At 42.0% G+C, this 18,136-nt stretch overlaps 1 protein-coding gene across 1 annotated transcript in view; it reads left to right on the top strand.

Annotated features, from left to right (window-relative positions):
• The window catches only part of FUBP3 (far upstream element (FUSE) binding protein 3), a 43,163-nt gene that overhangs the window by 4,644 nt on the left and 20,383 nt on the right, over positions 1 to 18,136 (top strand). The window contains exons 3-7 of the mRNA XM_010571115.1: positions 6,823 to 6,928; positions 13,190 to 13,240; positions 13,721 to 13,754; positions 15,719 to 15,768; positions 17,371 to 17,442. Of these exons, the coding sequence (XP_010569417.1) occupies positions 6,823 to 6,928; positions 13,190 to 13,240; positions 13,721 to 13,754; positions 15,719 to 15,768; positions 17,371 to 17,442 (313 nt within the window). The remainder of the gene's footprint in view (positions 1 to 6,822; positions 6,929 to 13,189; positions 13,241 to 13,720; positions 13,755 to 15,718; positions 15,769 to 17,370; positions 17,443 to 18,136) is intronic.

Raw genomic sequence — 18,136 nt, 5'->3', positions numbered from 1 at the left:
GGCTGAGGCGGGGCGCGGAGCCGCCGTGAGGGGCAGGGCCGCGGCTCCGCTGCCCCTCTCCCGGGAGGCCGGAGCCGGCGGCCCCCTCTCAGGAGCTTTCCCCCTCCGGGGCTGTCCCCTGCTGGGGGCGGGCGGGCTCCGGGGAGAGGGGCAGGCCGGGGGCGGCGGCGGGGCTGTCTGACAGTTCCCTCCGGCGCGGGTCGCGGCCGGGGCTTGTGACACGGCAAAAACGGTGCTCTGCGGGGAAGGAGGCGGACTGCAGCCTGCGGGAGCTCTCGTCTTCTCTTGCTTTTTGCAGTGGGTGGGTGGGAGCTTAACGTGGATTCGTTTTTTAAACGAGGCCTTCGTGGTGCTTTAGGCTGATCGCTAGAAACCCTGGCAGAGGGGGGAGCTTTGCATTCCCTCCTGGGAGGGAGAGTGCTCCTCAAAGGAATCTCTGAGCTTACACGGGGCTAAAATGGAAACTTTTAGTGAAAGCGCCCAGACCTGCAGAAATCAACACCCTCATCTTCAGCACAGGATATTCCAAGTGTTTGCGCACTCCTCAGTTTGCGGAAAGTGGCTCCAGAAACAAGAAGCTGCTGCTCGCAGTGCAGGTTTTGTGACTGTTCATCACATCTCTTGTTCCGTGTCTGTCGCAGGCGTTTATTCCATCTCTGAACCGGTTGTGCTTTACTTGTGCTTAGTAGCTGCACCTTAACAAGACGCAATGCAGCTAAATAGTAGGACTGCAGCCCAACTCATGCTTAAAGACCCTGACTTCATTCTTTCCAATGTTACAGGCCAGGTGGGAGAAATCTCCTTCTGTTGCCCAGACTTGCTTTTCTCATTTCACTGGGAAACTTCTGAAGAGTCTAAGCTGGACCCTAAGACCTTTCAAGCGATCGCTCTAATGGGACTTAAGTGGCTTACCGTCACTCGTGGCTCACTTGTGAATCAGTATGGCAGCAAGTCAGTGTTCTGTGCGGTCTTCAGCGACCCGTACAGCGGCACTTGCTGTTCTAGATGAACACCTTGCACCTTTCCAGAGGAGATCATGAGCTAGTCTGCTCTTCGGTCGTTGATTTCTTTCTCAGCATAAGTAGTACAGTAGGCGAGTTGCCTGTTAGCTGCCTCCTGGATGAGGCCACGCGTCATTTTTTCAGCGGCTAACAAAACGCTGTGGCCTTGGTGGCATGTGATGTCTCAAAGCTTTGCTGTTAGCCCAGGGTTATCTACTTGATGCAGTTAAATTGAGAGGTGTTGCAGCTGTGTTTGTTTTGACCTGGTTGTCTTTTACCAAAGGCCTCTTCTTGCAAAAACATCTCATTGAATATCGAATAATATTATCGCCTGCTAGCAGATGAATACTCTTTGAATAACCTGTTAATGTAGAAGAAAATAATTATTTGCCGGTAAGTTGCAGCTTGTTGAAATTATTTTGTGAGTATGTTGAAAGTGCCACAATACGCAGCACTCATCTGTTCAGTAACAGGTTAAATGTGAAAGTGGGATGCCTCGGACGGTATTAGGCTAAAATATAGCATGAACTGAAAATTGATCTGAATTGGTGTTGAGTGGTTGCTGTCATCATGTTTGTAGCGTGAATCTGTGAGGCCCCCTAACCCACACGTGAAGGACATGGAATATTAAACAATTCTGTAACCTATCTGTGCTTGCTTACTCTGATCTTGCTGTTCTTATACTTGAAAGAATGTGTTGGGTTTCTGTGAGTTAACTGGAGTTAGTCTGAACTGGAAGATTTCAAAATCTTCCCAGCTGCCAACTTCAGGTCAGGCGCTGCAGCGTAGCAACCTCACTGCTATCTTTCACGCTGGAAGCAAGTGTGTTGAGAAACGTGCGCTCTGCACATGTTCATGGGAGCGCAGTGGCCTACATTTTTGTGCAGTGAGTTGTATGCTGCCTGTTGAATGTGATTTTTTTCCATTAGTGTTTGTGGGATGAAAAGAATTGTTGGCAAGTGCTAAAATATTTCCCCCCCTGCAAAAGTACTTGATTTAATCTAGTTCCGTGGAGGCTTTGTAAGGGAGTAGGTAGTCTTTTCCTGCACAGAAGGGCAGGACTAAATTGTCACTAGTAACTTGTTACCAAATGTGAATGAAGATGGTCTTAACTGCTCAGTGGATGGATATTTACCTCACCACACAAGCAATCTGTGATGGAACTCCTGGCTGAGAATCAGGTGGGATGTAAAGGCAGTTACATCTAATGCTTTTCTGGAGGCGATGGCAGAGCTTTCACACAGTGTGTTTAATGTTGTGTTTGCCTGAACTATACTGATCTGGTACGTAGATGTCAGCTTTTTTACTGCTTCTGGCCAATGCTGCAGGCCTTTCTGAATATTAATTTTGCTTTAAGGGGGAGAGTGAGCAGAGGAAAAAAAATCAGTTGTAGTTCTTGCATGGAGGTTGGTATGTCATCCCTGGCTTGACACTTGAACTCTTTTGAAGTTTAATCTTACACTTAAGACTAGTAATCAAATTTACTAGGTTCAGTTCTCAAGAGAGCCATAACACTAAAATCAGGCTGTGGAATACAGTGCTTAGTTATTAATAACTTAACTAATTCAGGACAGGGAAGACTTTCCTGATCAATCACAGTAACTGCATTCCTCAAAGTCACTGGGCTGTGAGATGACGTGAGTCAGAAATCTGGAATACCTTTGAAAGAAATGACTTGTACATTGCTTTCAGTGTCTGTGCTAGACTTGCTTGGATTTTTTGTGGACTCTTAAATATTTGAGATGTATCAAAAATTACTTTTTCAAGTGAATGCTGGGGCTTTGAGATGGTCTGTCCTGCATCTTCTGCACCACACCTCAAGTGAGTGGATTATTTTATGGTTCATAGTTGGTGCCTGATTTGTCCATCTGTCCAGCTGCTCCTAGGCAGGGTGGTTTTTCTTCTGTGGCATTTTGGGGGGTGGGCATAGGATATTTGCTCCCCTTTTGAGTATTGGGATGAGAAAAGCAGAGCTGCCTGTACTTTGGACAAAAATGGATTTCTATCAGACTGTCCTTGAATCTTGTTCTTATTGACAAAACAGCGTCTTGCTTGGTTCCTACCTTCTCCTGTTCTCCTTGGCAGTCTCATTTTCAGTACAACACGTACGTTTGCAGCACTTACTGCTTCCCTCTTCTTACGTGTGCTATTCTTCTTGTAACCTGCCATATGTACTGTCTGAATCTGTGGTTTTGGGAATGCTATGAAGGGTAAGGGCTGTGGCTTGGTAAGCCTGTAGCATGCCATCTTGGTACCTTGGAAGTGGATGAATATCCTGAGACTTACTGAAAGTCAACAGGCTGTATGTTTAAAATCCCTTTATATTATCAGTCTCTAACTTCTAATTTCCATGGGGATGGAGGGGTCTTAAGACTCAATGTTTCTTTATCCCCTTGCAGAGTACTTTTTCAGATCATCCTCAAATAGATTTGCAATTACTCTAGTATTTAGGAAAACCACATGTGACGTGAAACTCTAAATGGTTGTGGATGGTTTCGCCGCTTCCTACAGAGCTCTGGAGAAATGTCTGTCACGCAAACTCGAGTATTCTGCTCAACGAATGGGAAGAGTAGCAGAAACACTAGAATTGTCTGAAGGGTGAGGTGACAGCACCTTACTGTTTTATATCATGCTAATACCTAGAATTAGTGATTTTATCGATTGCTGTTCTTTTGCAGGACAGCATGGAGAGATTCTTCCCAGAAGCTAGGCCCTTTCGCTTGAAAGCGGAATTCTGGAAATATTGGTGTTTGAGTCCTGCTGTGTCTAGCAAAGAAGCTTCATATTTAAAAGCAGTTTGGTATTACACCATTTTTAAAGGGTGTTAAAGGTATAGGAGGACAGAAGTGCAAGGTATAGGAAAGCATGTATCCCTCACACAACTTTATAGGTTTGTTTTTCTTGGCTTTACCATTGCAGTTTGTAGTTCAGGTTTGTGTTATGTCCTTTAAAGTGCTTTTTGGAGAGCTTTATTTTGGGGAAGTTAGGTGCAGAAACAGTTCTGTGGTAGTGATGCTTTTTTCCAGTGTATTTCAGAGCTTATTAATACAGATGTGTTGGGTTTAGAAAAAAAAAAAAACAAAAGGGAAAAAAATGAAGACTGACATACAGCAGGACAAAAGCAGTGGCTAGCAGTACATTACTCAAGGTCATTTAGTCAGATAAGAGCTAGGTCTGCTTACTTTTGCTGTGTTCTAACTTTGTGCTTATCTCCCTGCTGAAGCTATAGTAAAAACCGAGGTTCCCATTTTAAGTTGAACATAAGAAGTTAAAATGTATTTTAACTGCTGTGTCTACTTAAAAAGCTCAGCTCTTAATTTTGCAGGGTATTTTTTCCTGCTGTAGTGAGGTGGTGTGTTGCCTGCCTATAATCCAATGGCAGCTGGGAGGCTTTAGAGACAAAGGTGCAAGTTTAAATAAAGGGGGGGGGGGGGGGGGGAAAACATCCCAAAAGCTGATAATGTAAAAATTGCTTTGACTCTCTTATTTTGCCCTTTACTTGGAGTGTTCTGTGCCAAGGTGATAACTGTGCTAAGCATGAGTAGGGGGGTTGCAAATCTCTCCTGCTCTGGGAGTGGACAGCCTTAGTGTTGGTGATCTGTTCGTGCATGCCTTTGTGCTTCATGCTAGCTTCCTTTTGTAGGCCAGCTTCTGCTATCCGGACTATTTTTTTTCTTTCCCTTGAGCATGTGGTGTGTGATTTCAGCTCCAGACTATCAGCTAGCAGCTTCCACAACTTACAGATTTTTTTCAAGTAAATAACTACTAACAGAAAGAGAGTTCATAAAGGGCATGTTAAAATCAAATGTTCCAAAACATGCCAGGGTATGTTGTATGTGACACTCTTCCTTTTGGCGTATGTTTGTAAGTTGTTATGTGAAAGCTGTTAGTAGATGGTTATAAAATATATTTTTAAATTTATTTTTCAGCATTGAAGTAGGCAGGAAACATCTATGCTCTTTGTACCTTCATTCAAATCCTCTGCATCCCAAATGGAAGGGGAAAGCATGTGGGCAAAGGGCTGGAATCATAGATGCAGTACAGTCTTCAACAAAAAAGCAAGGCATCACCTGACACTCCCTAGTATCAAGTGGACAAGGGGTAGTCTGTGTTAATGCTTTCCGAATCAAATTTCTGTGGACCTGTTAGTTTTTGGAGATGTTGATATACCAGGCACTCATCATCAAAGCTTTGCTACATGATCGCTGTGCTGGTCCTGCAGGAAGACTATTCTCTAGCTCCTGGCATTTGTGACACAATAAAGTTGTTGACTTTCTAAGAGAGGACAGGATGGAATGGACTGTGAGAAGAAAATGGTCAAAACTTGCAGCCCTTTTCATGCAAGGCATTGAAGAGAATGTTTTCTATTCTCTTTCTAAATGCTGGGCCCTCAATCTTTCAAGATTATTTCAAATAGCTTTTTTTCAGTACCCTGTGGTTCTGAATCTTGGGCAGTTGTTTATTCTACTGCAGCAACTGATGGTGTCAACAACCAGAGCTGCTGTAGATGTCCTTCTGTTGCAGTAAAACTCAAATTTTAGAAACACAAATTTTAGTTATATTTTGTCATTTGTCCTTGTCTTCATTTAAAACATATGTGTGTAAAATGCTCTTTCATCTGTTCCTGTTGCTTATTCTCTGGTGAAATCCCAGTTAGAATAGAGTGGCATCAGACTGCTGGTAAAGATCCTATTCAGTGATTTTCTTTTTGCTGGAAAAGGAAGCAAAAGCTGTAGAATACACCATGCTTTATATTTGTTCTGTAGCTACTTTGTTCTGCACTTGCTTATTATAGCCAAGTACTTTATGTAGGCAAGGGGTGCTGTGAGACCGCAGCTTGCCTGTCCCTGAAGGGGGTGTTAACTTGGGTGCAGCACCGAAGCAATGCACCTGTATGTTTCTAGAGTGGGCTTACATCAGTTGGCTTGGAGAGCAGGTGAAAGAGCTCACTTCTGTCAGCATCTATCTGTATAAATGTCTCCCAAATGTCATTAGAGATGAGCTTAACTTTTCACTTTTATTAAGTGACGGTAGGTCTCTCTCTCACCTAGTTTATTTGCTTACTGTAGTCCCCTTACTGTGACACCTGACTGTCTCCTCTTTCCTGTAAATATCCTCGTGCATCCTGGCTTGGCGGGGAATGGCAGTTACCCGTCTAAGAGATGGAACCAGAGGCACAGGCAGTGTTGGTTGTGTTCATGCTGTATTGACCACTGCAGGAAATTGAAACTAATTCTGGGCTAATAGTTTGCCCACTGGCTTATTCTTTGTACAGTAAACACAGGGTGATCCTGTCTCTTTGACAAGGAGTTCCCAAACCTGTCCTTGTGCTGTGTATTTTCACATTCTCCTCCCTCCGCTCCCTGCACTGATGTGCGAGTATGTTTTTCTATGTATCTGGATATGCACAGATGCAGGAGGAAGCATGTATCCTCCTACATGCCTATGGTGGTGGCAGCTTCTCCAGGACAAAGCTGGTGAGCTAGTTTGAACTCTCATCTTTGCAAGATTTAGCTTGTCAGCTGTCCACTGAGTGAACAAACCTGAATATGATGTTCCAGGGGGGTAAATACCTACTTACGATCAGGAAGAGGAACTGGGTAAATAAGATCTTAATTAAACAAATATTAAAAGCAAGCAGAAATTGTTTACCTTACAAATGAAGCACTGCTGTCTTGGAACTGTTATAAAGCCACCTGTATAGTAAATAGCTGAGAGAAGATTGGACTGGGGTAAATGCCTTATTGGAAGAAAGAGTGTTCAGCTGTAATGGCTGAAACTTCAGGTATGTTAATCATGCTTTTATCCCCTGTTTTTATAGATTGCTGCTAAAATTGGAGATATTCCTCACTTGAATAATTCTACAACACTTGTGGACCCATCAGTCTACGGTTATGGAGTGCAGAAACGGCCACTGGATGACGGAGGTAAGCTGGCTATGATCAGTCAATCTTGTGGATGCAGCTCCTGAAGTTGTATGTATCTAGGGAGGCAGTTGTCTGCTTTAAGGACAGAAATCAATGCATCTTTCTGTGTATAGAAATTTTATACAAGATTCCCTGTGCTGTTTAGTCTTATCTAGATAGCACAGCGCTCCTAGGCATTAGTAGTATTAATGTGAAGCAATTCTTTCTTAGTTCGTGAACTTTGGGAATTGGCAAATGAACTCTGTGATTTAAAGCTTGTTCTATGGTAGCTGGGGGAGGGAGGGACCTGCTTATTGCGTCTGTGCTGGAGCCCATGTATAGAGTACCAGATGTACATAGTAAAGCTGTTCTTCCCTGATGACCCTTATTTTCTAAGAGCAGGCAGTGTATAGGGACAGTATTACATGTGCTCCTTTCCATGCGTAACAGTGGTCACAGCACAGTAGTTGAGTCGCTCTCAAGAGTTCTGATTGCTTTGTACAGGAATTTTCAGGAGAAAGGGTACTGATGCAAGTTAGAAGGAAACTTCCCGTATTAAGTTTAGTTTTCATCCTTATTCTTTGAGAATTCTTAAATCTCTAAAGCATGTAACATTGGCCACAGCCAAAGAATAATTTACTGGGTAGACCATATTTCTTAACTGTAATGAGTTAATATTGTATGAAGTGTTATAATTTTAAAATAAGTTATTAGTTTCTTATGACAATGAAACTGTTAGAACAGGTGTTTTCTTTTTTACAAATCTAATGATGTGCACTGTTACAAGTTTAAACTGTATTATCTGCTTCTGGATAGATGCAAAGAGCTCACCTTTTCCTGTGATTGGTTATTAAAAAAAAAAAAAGTGGCTATGTCTTCCTTTTCCTATTTCCTCTAGTATTTTTGCTGACACAGGTAGCCCTGCAGAGTGATTCTCTCCCCCACAGATATGTTCAGGAGTACTGAGGAGATAAGCAAAGCTGCTGCCTAGCACTTTGTTTTGAAAATAATTTTTTTCTGTCTGATGCAAAGACTGAAAATACTGCACGTCTGCTTCTCATTCTGAAAAAACGTGCTGGAGCATGGGGAGAAGTTTCTTTCATGTGGAGGCTCTGGCTTGCTACCATTACTGTTTTCTGAACACATGCCACCACCCACTTTGTTCTCTGGTGTTGGCTCTATTTGAGCAAGAAGTTGCTACTCCTTTGATTTGGTGTTTTAGGAAAGAATGGGTTTATCTGGGTGAGCCCTTGCGCCTTATATCTCAGGCTGGAGCATCACTATATCTATGAGAAGCCAGACGCCTGGTATTACTGGTATGCGTTGGTTTCTGTATGGGAAGGTGCTCGGCTGTCAAGCAGGCTGTTCAGCATTGAAGAATGCTGAACAACGTTGAGCTGTTTGAATAGCTTAGGTAGGTGGCTATATGTGAAAAAGAATAAAAGTAGCTTTCTAGGAACTAGTCATTCATAACGCTAGTCCTGCCCATTTCTTTCACTGGTTCATCACACTGAACTGAGAAATCTGACCTCTTGACAAAATGTTTTTTTATGAACTTTTAACTCGTGAAATGGTCGTAGTGCTTAATGACAGCGCAAGTTAGACTTTGTACTTAAACTTTTACTGGTGAGCCCTATTACTTGCTGAGCCTTGTTTGTGTTGACACAACCTGTGTCAATACAGTTGCAGTCTGGGCTACAAATGTATGTTGCTGCTGGCTTTTTGTGTTGTGATAGATAACTTCATGGAGCACGTATCGTTCCTGGGAGAGCCTTCCAGAGTGGCTGTACACCGGACTTGTATTGGCAGTTCTTCTGCTGATGTAAACACCTATAGGTGTTTGCTCACCCTGTAGTTCAGCATTGGCCCTTGTCTGTAACTGTTTTTAAAGTAGCTCCAATGCTGTATTTGCCCTTGGGTTGTTCACATACATCTGTAGGTTTTACAACTTTTGTCCAACTCTCTTCCCAAAAATCTTATCTGTGAGATCTTAGAGAAGAGAAATGATAGAAGTAATATTTTAAAGGGCTAGAATTTCACAAAGAAACAGGACTTGTCAGGGTAGGAGCAAGGGTTGTATTGCTTCTTTCAGCTTTGGTCATCTTGGGTTTTATTCCTAATGGCATTAGTAAGTCCTGTACCGAAATAACAATTGTGTGACGAGTTCCCCACCTAACCACATAATCCTCCAGCGCTGGTCTTTAACTGCATGCCCAGAACTGCAGCCTGGCAAAGGAACTTCTGAAGCTGCAAGTGCTTCTTGCTCTGTATTTTGTTTATGGTATGATCCACACCTTAGTTAGTCTTAGGCTACCTGCTCTTGCTGCCATGGCATTAAAAGTCTGTAACGCAGTTTTAGCTTTAAGCATCTGGAAGGTGGCAGTTGCTTTTAATAGGACGCTTCAATTAGGAAAGCAGTTCCCATTTGGATGATCTTTTAGTTCTCTGTTAGCTGCGAACAAGGGGTGTCGGGATTGCATGCCCACACTTTCTCCATTTTCTGCTTGTCTGTGAACGGCAGTTGGGAAACATTGTTGTCAAGAGGCGATTATTTATGTTGTTACGCATGCTCTAGAAATTTTATAGTGTGGGGGTTTGGATACATTCTGCTGCTCTGGATAGCTTGGAAACAAATCTGGTGGTAAATCTTTTGATTGTTCACTTCTGTATACTGCATGTTCACGGCTGGGTGCAGGTCTTGCTGCTTCCTTATCCCCGTGTAGCTGTTAGAAAATTACTTCTGTTCCTAATACTCCTGGAAAAATTGGGTTCAGGGGAAGTATTTAAGGTGACAAGAAAGCTGTCTGTTTTTCAGGAAAATCTAATTCTCCCTGTCCATTTTTGTAAACAGCTGCTGGCGTGGCTGATTGATGTCAGCTTAGGAAGTGGTCTTAAGACAGGGTGACAGTGTGCTGGTCAAAACAAATTCAGCTGCTTTTAGAGCATTTCCAGGAAAAATAGGTTTGTCATAGTATTTGAAACCAGAATGTGTGAGTGCCTTTTGCACTTCCTTTAACATAACCTTCATCTGAAATGAAGAGCTGCTAGGATTGGCCCTGGTGACCTGGCCTATTGCTATTAGATGGAGCTTGAGACTGATTATTTCTCTTTTTCCCTGGCTGCTTTATTTCCCCTTTCTGGAAACAACTTTAAAGTAATCCTGCAAATAACTATAGTGCAGGGAGGAGATCAGGTTTATTTGTACTGCTTGCAGGAAGTCGTAGTTGGCATTTATATGGCCACTTGCCGCAGTTAAAGTTTCTCAACAAAGGTGAGCACTAGAGATGGGGTTAGTCTGAGCTGCAGAAAGACCTGGTGGCATCTTGCTGCTGAGGATAGATCCCAGCTCTCCTGTTAATGCCTAACGGCTGCTCCTGGCCTCCATTCTAATTAATGGGTCCCTCTAATTACCAGCACAATTTGATAAGTTTATTTAATGCTAAATAATCCTTAAAGAAACAGCCTTCTTTCGTTCAAAGGAAGCAGGGATCTAGTCTGCTGGAAAGAGACTGATCACCAGAACGTTAGCCTTTGTTTGCCCTGTTTCGGACTGCTTTGAAGATGTTTCCAGTTATATATGTAGAGTTAAGCAGCAGTGTTGCAGCTGAAGGCTGGAGCATCCTTTGAGTCTGGGAAAACAAAGATGAGAGACCTTGGAGAAGCCTCACACCCCCCTCTCTCCATTCCCTGCCTTCTCCAAGCTTCTGTGGTGCATCCAGGTACAAAGATGGCCCGTTTTGATGTAATAAAACTTGATTGTAGTAGAGCCGAGGGGCTCAAACAGAACACGATCCTGTTGTATAGAATACTTTATTCTTCTCCTCCAATGTTTTCAGTGAAAATAGCAATGGGCAGAAGGAAATCTTACCCCTGTCTTACTGGTGATGAAAGTTAGTAGTGATGCTCCTTGGCACATCTGTAGCAGCTGTATGACCAGGGCAAAAGTCCAGATCTTTCAGCAAAAGGTTTAGTGTAATACACAAAATGCCAGTGTTCTTCAAAATTGTGACTTTACAGATCAACTTTTTTAAAATAGGGCAGTTTAAGATTCGCAGTGAAGGCAGACACGAAAATTATTAGCTTTTGACCATTTAATTAAAGAAAAGCCGGGCAGTATTTAATGATAAAGAATTAGGGTAACTAATGTCTTCCTTGTAGCTTTATAAAATTTATGATGATCCCATTTTGGTTCAAAAGTATGAAATGCAACCCTGTTCCACTGCTCTCCGGGAGATGCGTTGCTCTGATTTTATTCTAGCCATGAAGATATTCTTGACAAGATTGTATATTCCCATCATGCACATTAATTTAGTGGGAGGCATTGCCCTGTTTTATGGGGTGGAAAAAAAATCCGCATTTGTTTTGAGTGTCTGTTAGGTAGAATTCAGTTAAGGTGAAGCCTAAAGCAGAGTGAAGAGTTATCAACCAGCAGGTGCCATTAATAGGAAATTGTGCTGATTTTATTCAGTATTTTTCCTTATTTGCAGTAAAATGACTGCAGTTACGTTAAATTGTACTCAATAGATGTAAAAAGGGGGAAATATGTACATGGCTTGCCAGAGTTCACCCCCCTCCCTGGTGTGAAGAGGGAGATGGTGGAACAGAACATCAGCTTTCAGTATTGCAGGGAGTGTGGTCTGCCCCAGCCCTGCCTCTCTATTAGTCCCTGTCTTTCAGAGCAAAATGGGCATGTTGGAGAAGGAATGCACCTTTAGGTTGTTGGAACTGGGAGCCATGTCATTCTTTTCTTCCTCCCCAAAAACAGAGAGAAATCATAACTGACTTCAAGTAAATCACTCCCAGTTCTGTCCGTCTGCCTTCTATCTCAGCTCTTGGAGAGGTTATCTGTGAAATATGGAAGGAATGATCTCACACATTAGTTACTGTGGCTTAATTTTTTTTAACTAATTAGTACAATAAATATACAGTAAGGCTGATAGCTGCCTGGAGTGGTGAATGGCTTACTATGTTTGTATAGTACTTGAAATGGGTTGGAGACACTATGTTATGTACATCTAAAGCATTCTTTCCCTGGCTGATTTAACTTCTTGTACTCATAGTTTTCCCCTAAGAAGTTGTCTTTTTCAAGTGTAGGATTGTGTTACAAAATGAAGGCTCTTCAGTTCTTTGCGTGAACTTCAGGAGTTGATTATAGGATGTGTGTCTGTCTCATAATTTGTGGGCAGCGGCTGCAGTAGAACAGACTGTTAGGAGAGCTGTTATGGTGAATTGAAATGTGAAGTGGATATTTAAATACAGCCTTGTAATGTGAAGACCACTTTTTCTGGCATTTTGGGATAATGAGCGGCCTGGTCCGTGGCAAGAGCAATCCCATGCTACAGCAATAGCCACCAGACCTATTGCCTATAGTAAAAATACTCGGAGCGCAGTTTGGGGCAAGATGGCGAGATTCTGAATTTGGCTGTATTTGCTCAGCCCTGCAGTAGTAGCTTATCAGCTAGAGCAAATATTCCCCATTACATCACCAACCTTTTTCAACTGCAGTATTGATAGTTACCAAATTAGAGCTTTTTATATTCAGGGTGAGAATATGCAAAGACAAATCTAACGGAGTCAATAACGCAGCAGTTGTCTTATCACTGAGCTGGGGAGAGTAATAAAATATATATGCTGTCGATATTTTGGTCCTGAACTATTATGAAGGTATTGACACGCAGCAGAAATACAGTATTGACTCTCTTTGTCTATTTTATTTGAGTAAAGTGTTTGGCCACAAACTTTATGCATTTTTCTACCGGATTTAGAGAGTGTGGGATGCATCCGCTTTCTAACCCTGCCAGCTGATTGTCAATTTATTTCAGGTCAAAGAATGTGCAGGTTGCTGCAAGGTAGTTTGAAATAGCATCTTTATTATCACAGCTCACATGTTGGCCAGTTTCATTTGTTTCGCTACTTGTGCCCTCCAGGCATGCAATATAATCTTTCAACTGGTTGTTAGGACCAAATGGTGTGGTTTTTAGCTGGTTTGCTGCAGGCAAAGTCCAGTACGAAGCCCAGCAGGGCATGTGTTCCCACTTTGCATGAGTTGGTCTAATGATATTTTCCCCATTAACATTTGGAAGAAAGATCTAATCTGTTGGGGTTGGGGGGGAGAAATCTGTTTGAGGGTTGTCAGCTGGGGCCATAACTGCTAATCATAAATGGACCACCAACTAACATCGCAGATATGCCTGGAATGTGTGCATTCAGTAAAATGTGTTGTTTAAAAAAAATACCGTTTGGGTGCCGCAAGGTTACTTAACAGACCTATTCCTTTAACAGGTCTCCGTGTAAGTGGGCTCCATGGAGCACAGATAAGAGACACAGAGAGAAGTATGTGCAAGTGGTCTTTAATGCTTTTTGCCTAGAGTAAATGTCTGAGTCTGCTCAGCTTTTATTTTTGTTTTTTAATACATACCAGTCTGCTTGAAATTTCTCCTCTTTCTCCTCCCTTCCCCCCTTTTTCCCTTTTTTTACTACTTTGGGCTTAATTTGGGAAGGGGGGAGGTTAGTTGCAGGGATTTGGATTTGAGCAGGCAGGATTTTCTCCCATGACTCTCAGCATGGGGAGACGCAAATCAATTCCCTATCCTGTGTTCAGCTGGACACTGGGTTATGGTGTGTGTTGATCAAGAAATCCCCTCCTGTTTTGTACCACATAACGCATTCATTTCAGCCACTGAACCTAAATTACTGTTTTGCTTTTCTTTCTTTTTTGATGAAATGGTAAGAACTCTTTTTCTATAGGGATGAAGTTAGTTTATCCGTGCTAATGCTTTGATTTTTTTTTCCTTTTTTCTTTCTCTGCCACAGTAGGTAACCAGTTAGGGGCCCTGGTACATCAAAGGTAAGCAGTGGGTTATGTTTTATTATTTATTGATCAATTCTAATTGTTTATTGATCCACCATCTGTAGTAGTGTTAGGAAGTCAGAGGTTGAGAATGTGGAGAAACTGTCAGCTTGGGTTTTCTCCAGGCTGGGGTTTCTGCTAACCCTTTAAGATTGTTTGTTGTGATGAAGAAAGAAGAGTTGACCTGAAACTTGGATTTGGTTCCTGTAAATCTGCAGGACCAAGAAGAATAAATTCTCTCCTCTCCCTTCCCCTGCCCTGGTGCAGGGCAGGAAAGAAAGAAAAAGTGAAAAAAAGCTGTGGCATTTTGAGGAAAGTTGGAAGTATTAAATGGGCAGGTAGACTTTTATTATTATTATTATTATTATTATTATTATTATTATTTAGTTTTGTTGGTGTAATATGACCTGGGGTGACTCCTTTGTCAAAGATGGTTTTGGGAGACTGAAGCAAGCATGATTTGTCGTGCAGCATGTCTTAACATCTAATACAAAAGTAAAATTCTCAGTTTTTCTTGAATCCTGCTCTTAAGGAGTTGTCTGTCTTGTTTTGGGTAGTAAGGGGAGAGCACTTCTAAAGCTGGGTTCACCTTTGGGCTGATAGTGCATTTCCATCATAACCAGCTGTTTGTTGGGGGCCTCAGCAGGAAGGACAAGCAATATACATGAAGATTGTAGAACCTTCAATTTTTGATGGTTAGGTTAAAGCTAATGTCCAGCTAGGGCAGCACAGAAAGGGGTGGGCAGTGTTGTCTGCTCTGCTGCTACCTGCCACCCCTCTTCTGCCAGGAGTGATGTTCATGCAGGGAATTGATTAGGTTGAAAAGCCTGAATTGGTTTCTTTCTGATTTTGGTGGCTGGTTTTCTGCTAGGTTAGCTACTTTGTTCAGCTGCAACAGTTCCTCCAATACAGGGTAGTTGAAAATGTTGCAATATAGGACATTTTGGCAACAGGCTGGGTTTACTGCAGGTTAAAACAACTGTAATTCTGAACCTCCCTGTAGGGAGTGACCCTGTTCTGCTGCAGGTATGGGTGACACTTTGGTTTTGCATTGCTGCTAGTGAGCCTTGGGACAGTGGAGAGGTACTTTATCTGCAGCTTAGCTGGTGAAGTCTAATGTGTATTTTATACCTTCCCTAACTGATCTAAAGCAAAAAATGGGAAGACTTTAATGTATCTCACCACAAAACCTGCATTGAACTTATTATGCAGGGCTTTCATTGCTTTTGAGATTGCTGAACAAATTGTATATAATGCATATCTAAATATATGGAGTTTGCAAATTCCGTATTTGTTGTGTTGTATTTTCTACAAGATAGAAATGGCTATGCAAAAAAACAATCGGAGTTAATTCCTTTCTACTTGACTACAGTCAGGTCTTAAGAAATTGCTTTGGGTGATATGTTTTGAGGCAGACACACACTGAAAAAGTCCAAAGAGCAATAGATAGGGAGGTCTTGAGGTAATAAGACTTCAAAGGATAATTGAAGACAGCTTTTATAAATTCCAAGGAAAAGAATAAGGACAAGCAGGGAAAAAAATAAATCTGTGACTATCGGAGGCAGTATTCATATCAGGATTGGCTTTGGTTAGTGTCTTTTGGCAAGAGCTTATCCAAAAGTAGTAGGCGGAGACTGCGGCTTGGAAGGTCTAGGCTAAATATTAAAGAAACTTTGCCGTTATTCTGTTAAATCTGTCTGTAGCAAGAATGACAAAAAGAGCTTCTTCCATCAGTTCCATTGAAGATAGTGGAGGGTAGACTGGAAATGTATCCAGCATAGGAAGAAATTAGGTGACCACGAGAGATCCCTTCCAAAACTAAGTATTTTGACTGTGATGTAGTGTTTACTTGTGTGTGCAAAAGTCTTATGCTGTGCCTAGTTTCCACGGCAGGGACATAGTTGTCTTCCAAATTGTTCTGTGTAATGACTATTTGATTTTTTTTTAATTTTTTTTTTTAGGGCTGTAATAACAGAAGAGTTCAAAGTGCCTGATAAAATGGTTGGATTTAGTAAGTACCTTGGATCCTTTTGATGTTTCTTGATGTGTTTTCTGTGCAGGAATGCTGTTTATTCTGACATGCTCACAAGTTTTTGTGCTTACTAGCCTTGGATAAGCCTTGTCTAATGCTGTCTTCATGGGGACCATATGATCTGTGTTTAAAATCCAGGTGCAAACTGCATGGAAAAGCTTAGTGTCCCAGTAATAAGAACAAGACTGTGCGGTACAAGTTACTGAGAGTTTTAGTGATTCTCTCCTTTAAATTCCCACTAGCATAGTACATAAACAAGTCAAAAGTGAATTTATTTCCCCTCACTGAAGCATTTTACTTCCTTTGAGTATGTAAAACTGTGAGAGTTGACAGGGGAAAACAACGTTTAAATGCTAAAATAAGAGTTGACTCAAGGCAAGTTAAACAGAATTTTAAATCTCTCATACATATGCTGTGGGGAAACGCAACCAGCATGCATTGCTCAGATGAGAATTTTTCCTAGATTTGCATTCCTGATCTCTTTCAAGCTTGATCCTAATTTCTCTCTTCCTCTTGATGATCATTACTCTTCCTTTCAATGGCACCTCCTGCTGATGTGTTACTACAGTGATTGCATAGACTCTTCCACTGCTAGATCTGTGTATCTCTTCCAATTTGATATATGGAGAGTAAAAAGGAAAATAACAGGCCATGATAATTACCCCTTAGTGCGTGAAGTTTTGTCCTGACTCTAAAGACAGTACAAAACTGTAACTCACATTCCTGCAAAGGAAACGCTTGCTCTTCTCCTGCCAGACCTCTTCACTTATGGGTCCTGGTACCACATGTGGGGGGAACATTGGAGGGATGCTGTAGCTCTGTGAGAGGGGAGCTTGCATGCTTTGTTGGTGCATCATCTCTGCCTTAAATCTAATCCTGGTTCAGGGGCAGACAGATGCAGGAGGGTGACAAACCCACAGCTGAGAGATGCCTCTGTGGGAGCATCCTGAGCCAGGCATACCTGTTTGACTTGACAGTTTTGCTCTTTTTGCAGTCTGGGAAGGATATGAATGGTGATTGGCACATAGTCTCTCCTCAGTATGTCTCATTGTAAAACAACAATGTGCCGACTCCAGAAGTTAAAGGAGATGGGTATTTGTTTTCACTTAAGATTGATAAAGCATTTCAGTACGTAGCAGTTCTGTCTGAGTGCAGACCAGCCAAATAGCATGTCCATTGAAAAGAGGCAGTAAAATAGGAATTTTAAAGAAATAAAAGCAAAAGTCTTTGCCTCTTTTAGTACCCCAAATAACTAGTTTATTGGTTCAGGATGAACAAGATACACTTAAATTACTCTTCTAGCAGCACTCAAACTGGTGCCTTATTCTTGCATGTTATGTATTTCCATTCCAGTGCAAGACACCCTTTTTTTGTTTTGTTTTTCCAAGCAAATAGAACAACTTTTGGAAGTATTTTACTGTTTTTCTGCTATGATAAATTTGGTCATGCTGTGGATGCCTGTTCTGCAATCCTGGAGTCAAACTGTTCCTTTATAGATAGCTGCAGCAGAGTAAAAGCGGGAGGTGCTCTGCAGTTACTTGGAAAAATGGTATGTTCTGATGCTTGTTGAACTCATTGCAGTAATCGGCAGGGGAGGAGAACAGATCTCACGGATTCAGGCAGAGTCTGGCTGCAAAATTCAAATTGCTCCAGGTAAGAGCCTCTTTGTATGGCAAGTGAACAGATTTTAATGTTGAAGTATGTTAATGTCCATTAGATCAGGTGCCTTGCCATGCTCATGGTGTGTTATTAGAGTTAACACTAATATATACTAGGCTAAGATGCATGGGAGAGCTGTTTTGGGACTGACCTCCTGACTAGCATAGCAAACAGGTTTGTCAGGTGGTTTGCGGAATGAAGCAATTAAGGAACTAACTGTCTTTAAGCAACAGATGAGTACAGTGCAAATGGACAATCCATGTTGTACTTAGACCTGAAATTGCAGGTGTTGAGTTCTCTCCTGGTGGTACCACTTTACTCAGTGGTTTGCCCCTGATTAGTCTGGTCAGGTCCAACTCCTGGCAGAAGACATTTCAGGAGGGTGGCAGCAGCTCTTCGTACAACTCGCCTTGCATCGAAAAAATGGGACCATCCGTTTGTTCTGTGCTAGTGCCTATTTGCTTTGGGGAAGACTCTACTACAGTGCTATACAGGAAACTTGATGAATGTAATCTAAGTTCTTGCTCCTCCTTTTATTTGGTGGGGAAGGCTTTAAAAGGATGCAGACATCCAGTGAATCGTTTAAAATATGTTGACCCTGGATGTCTTTGAATTTATTAATATGCTCTATGTGCCGGGAGCAGGGGGGCAGCGCTTCCATTAGTGCTTGATAGTTACTGAAACAGCT

The sequence above is a fragment of the Haliaeetus leucocephalus genome, unplaced genomic scaffold, assembly GCF_000737465.1.
Source record: "Haliaeetus leucocephalus isolate CR32 unplaced genomic scaffold, Haliaeetus_leucocephalus-4.0 Scaffold306, whole genome shotgun sequence".
In the NCBI taxonomy this organism is placed as follows: domain Eukaryota; kingdom Metazoa; phylum Chordata; class Aves; order Accipitriformes; family Accipitridae; genus Haliaeetus; species Haliaeetus leucocephalus.
The sequence above is the reverse complement of the archived record's forward strand: the minus strand, read 5'-3'. Positions and strand labels throughout refer to the sequence as shown.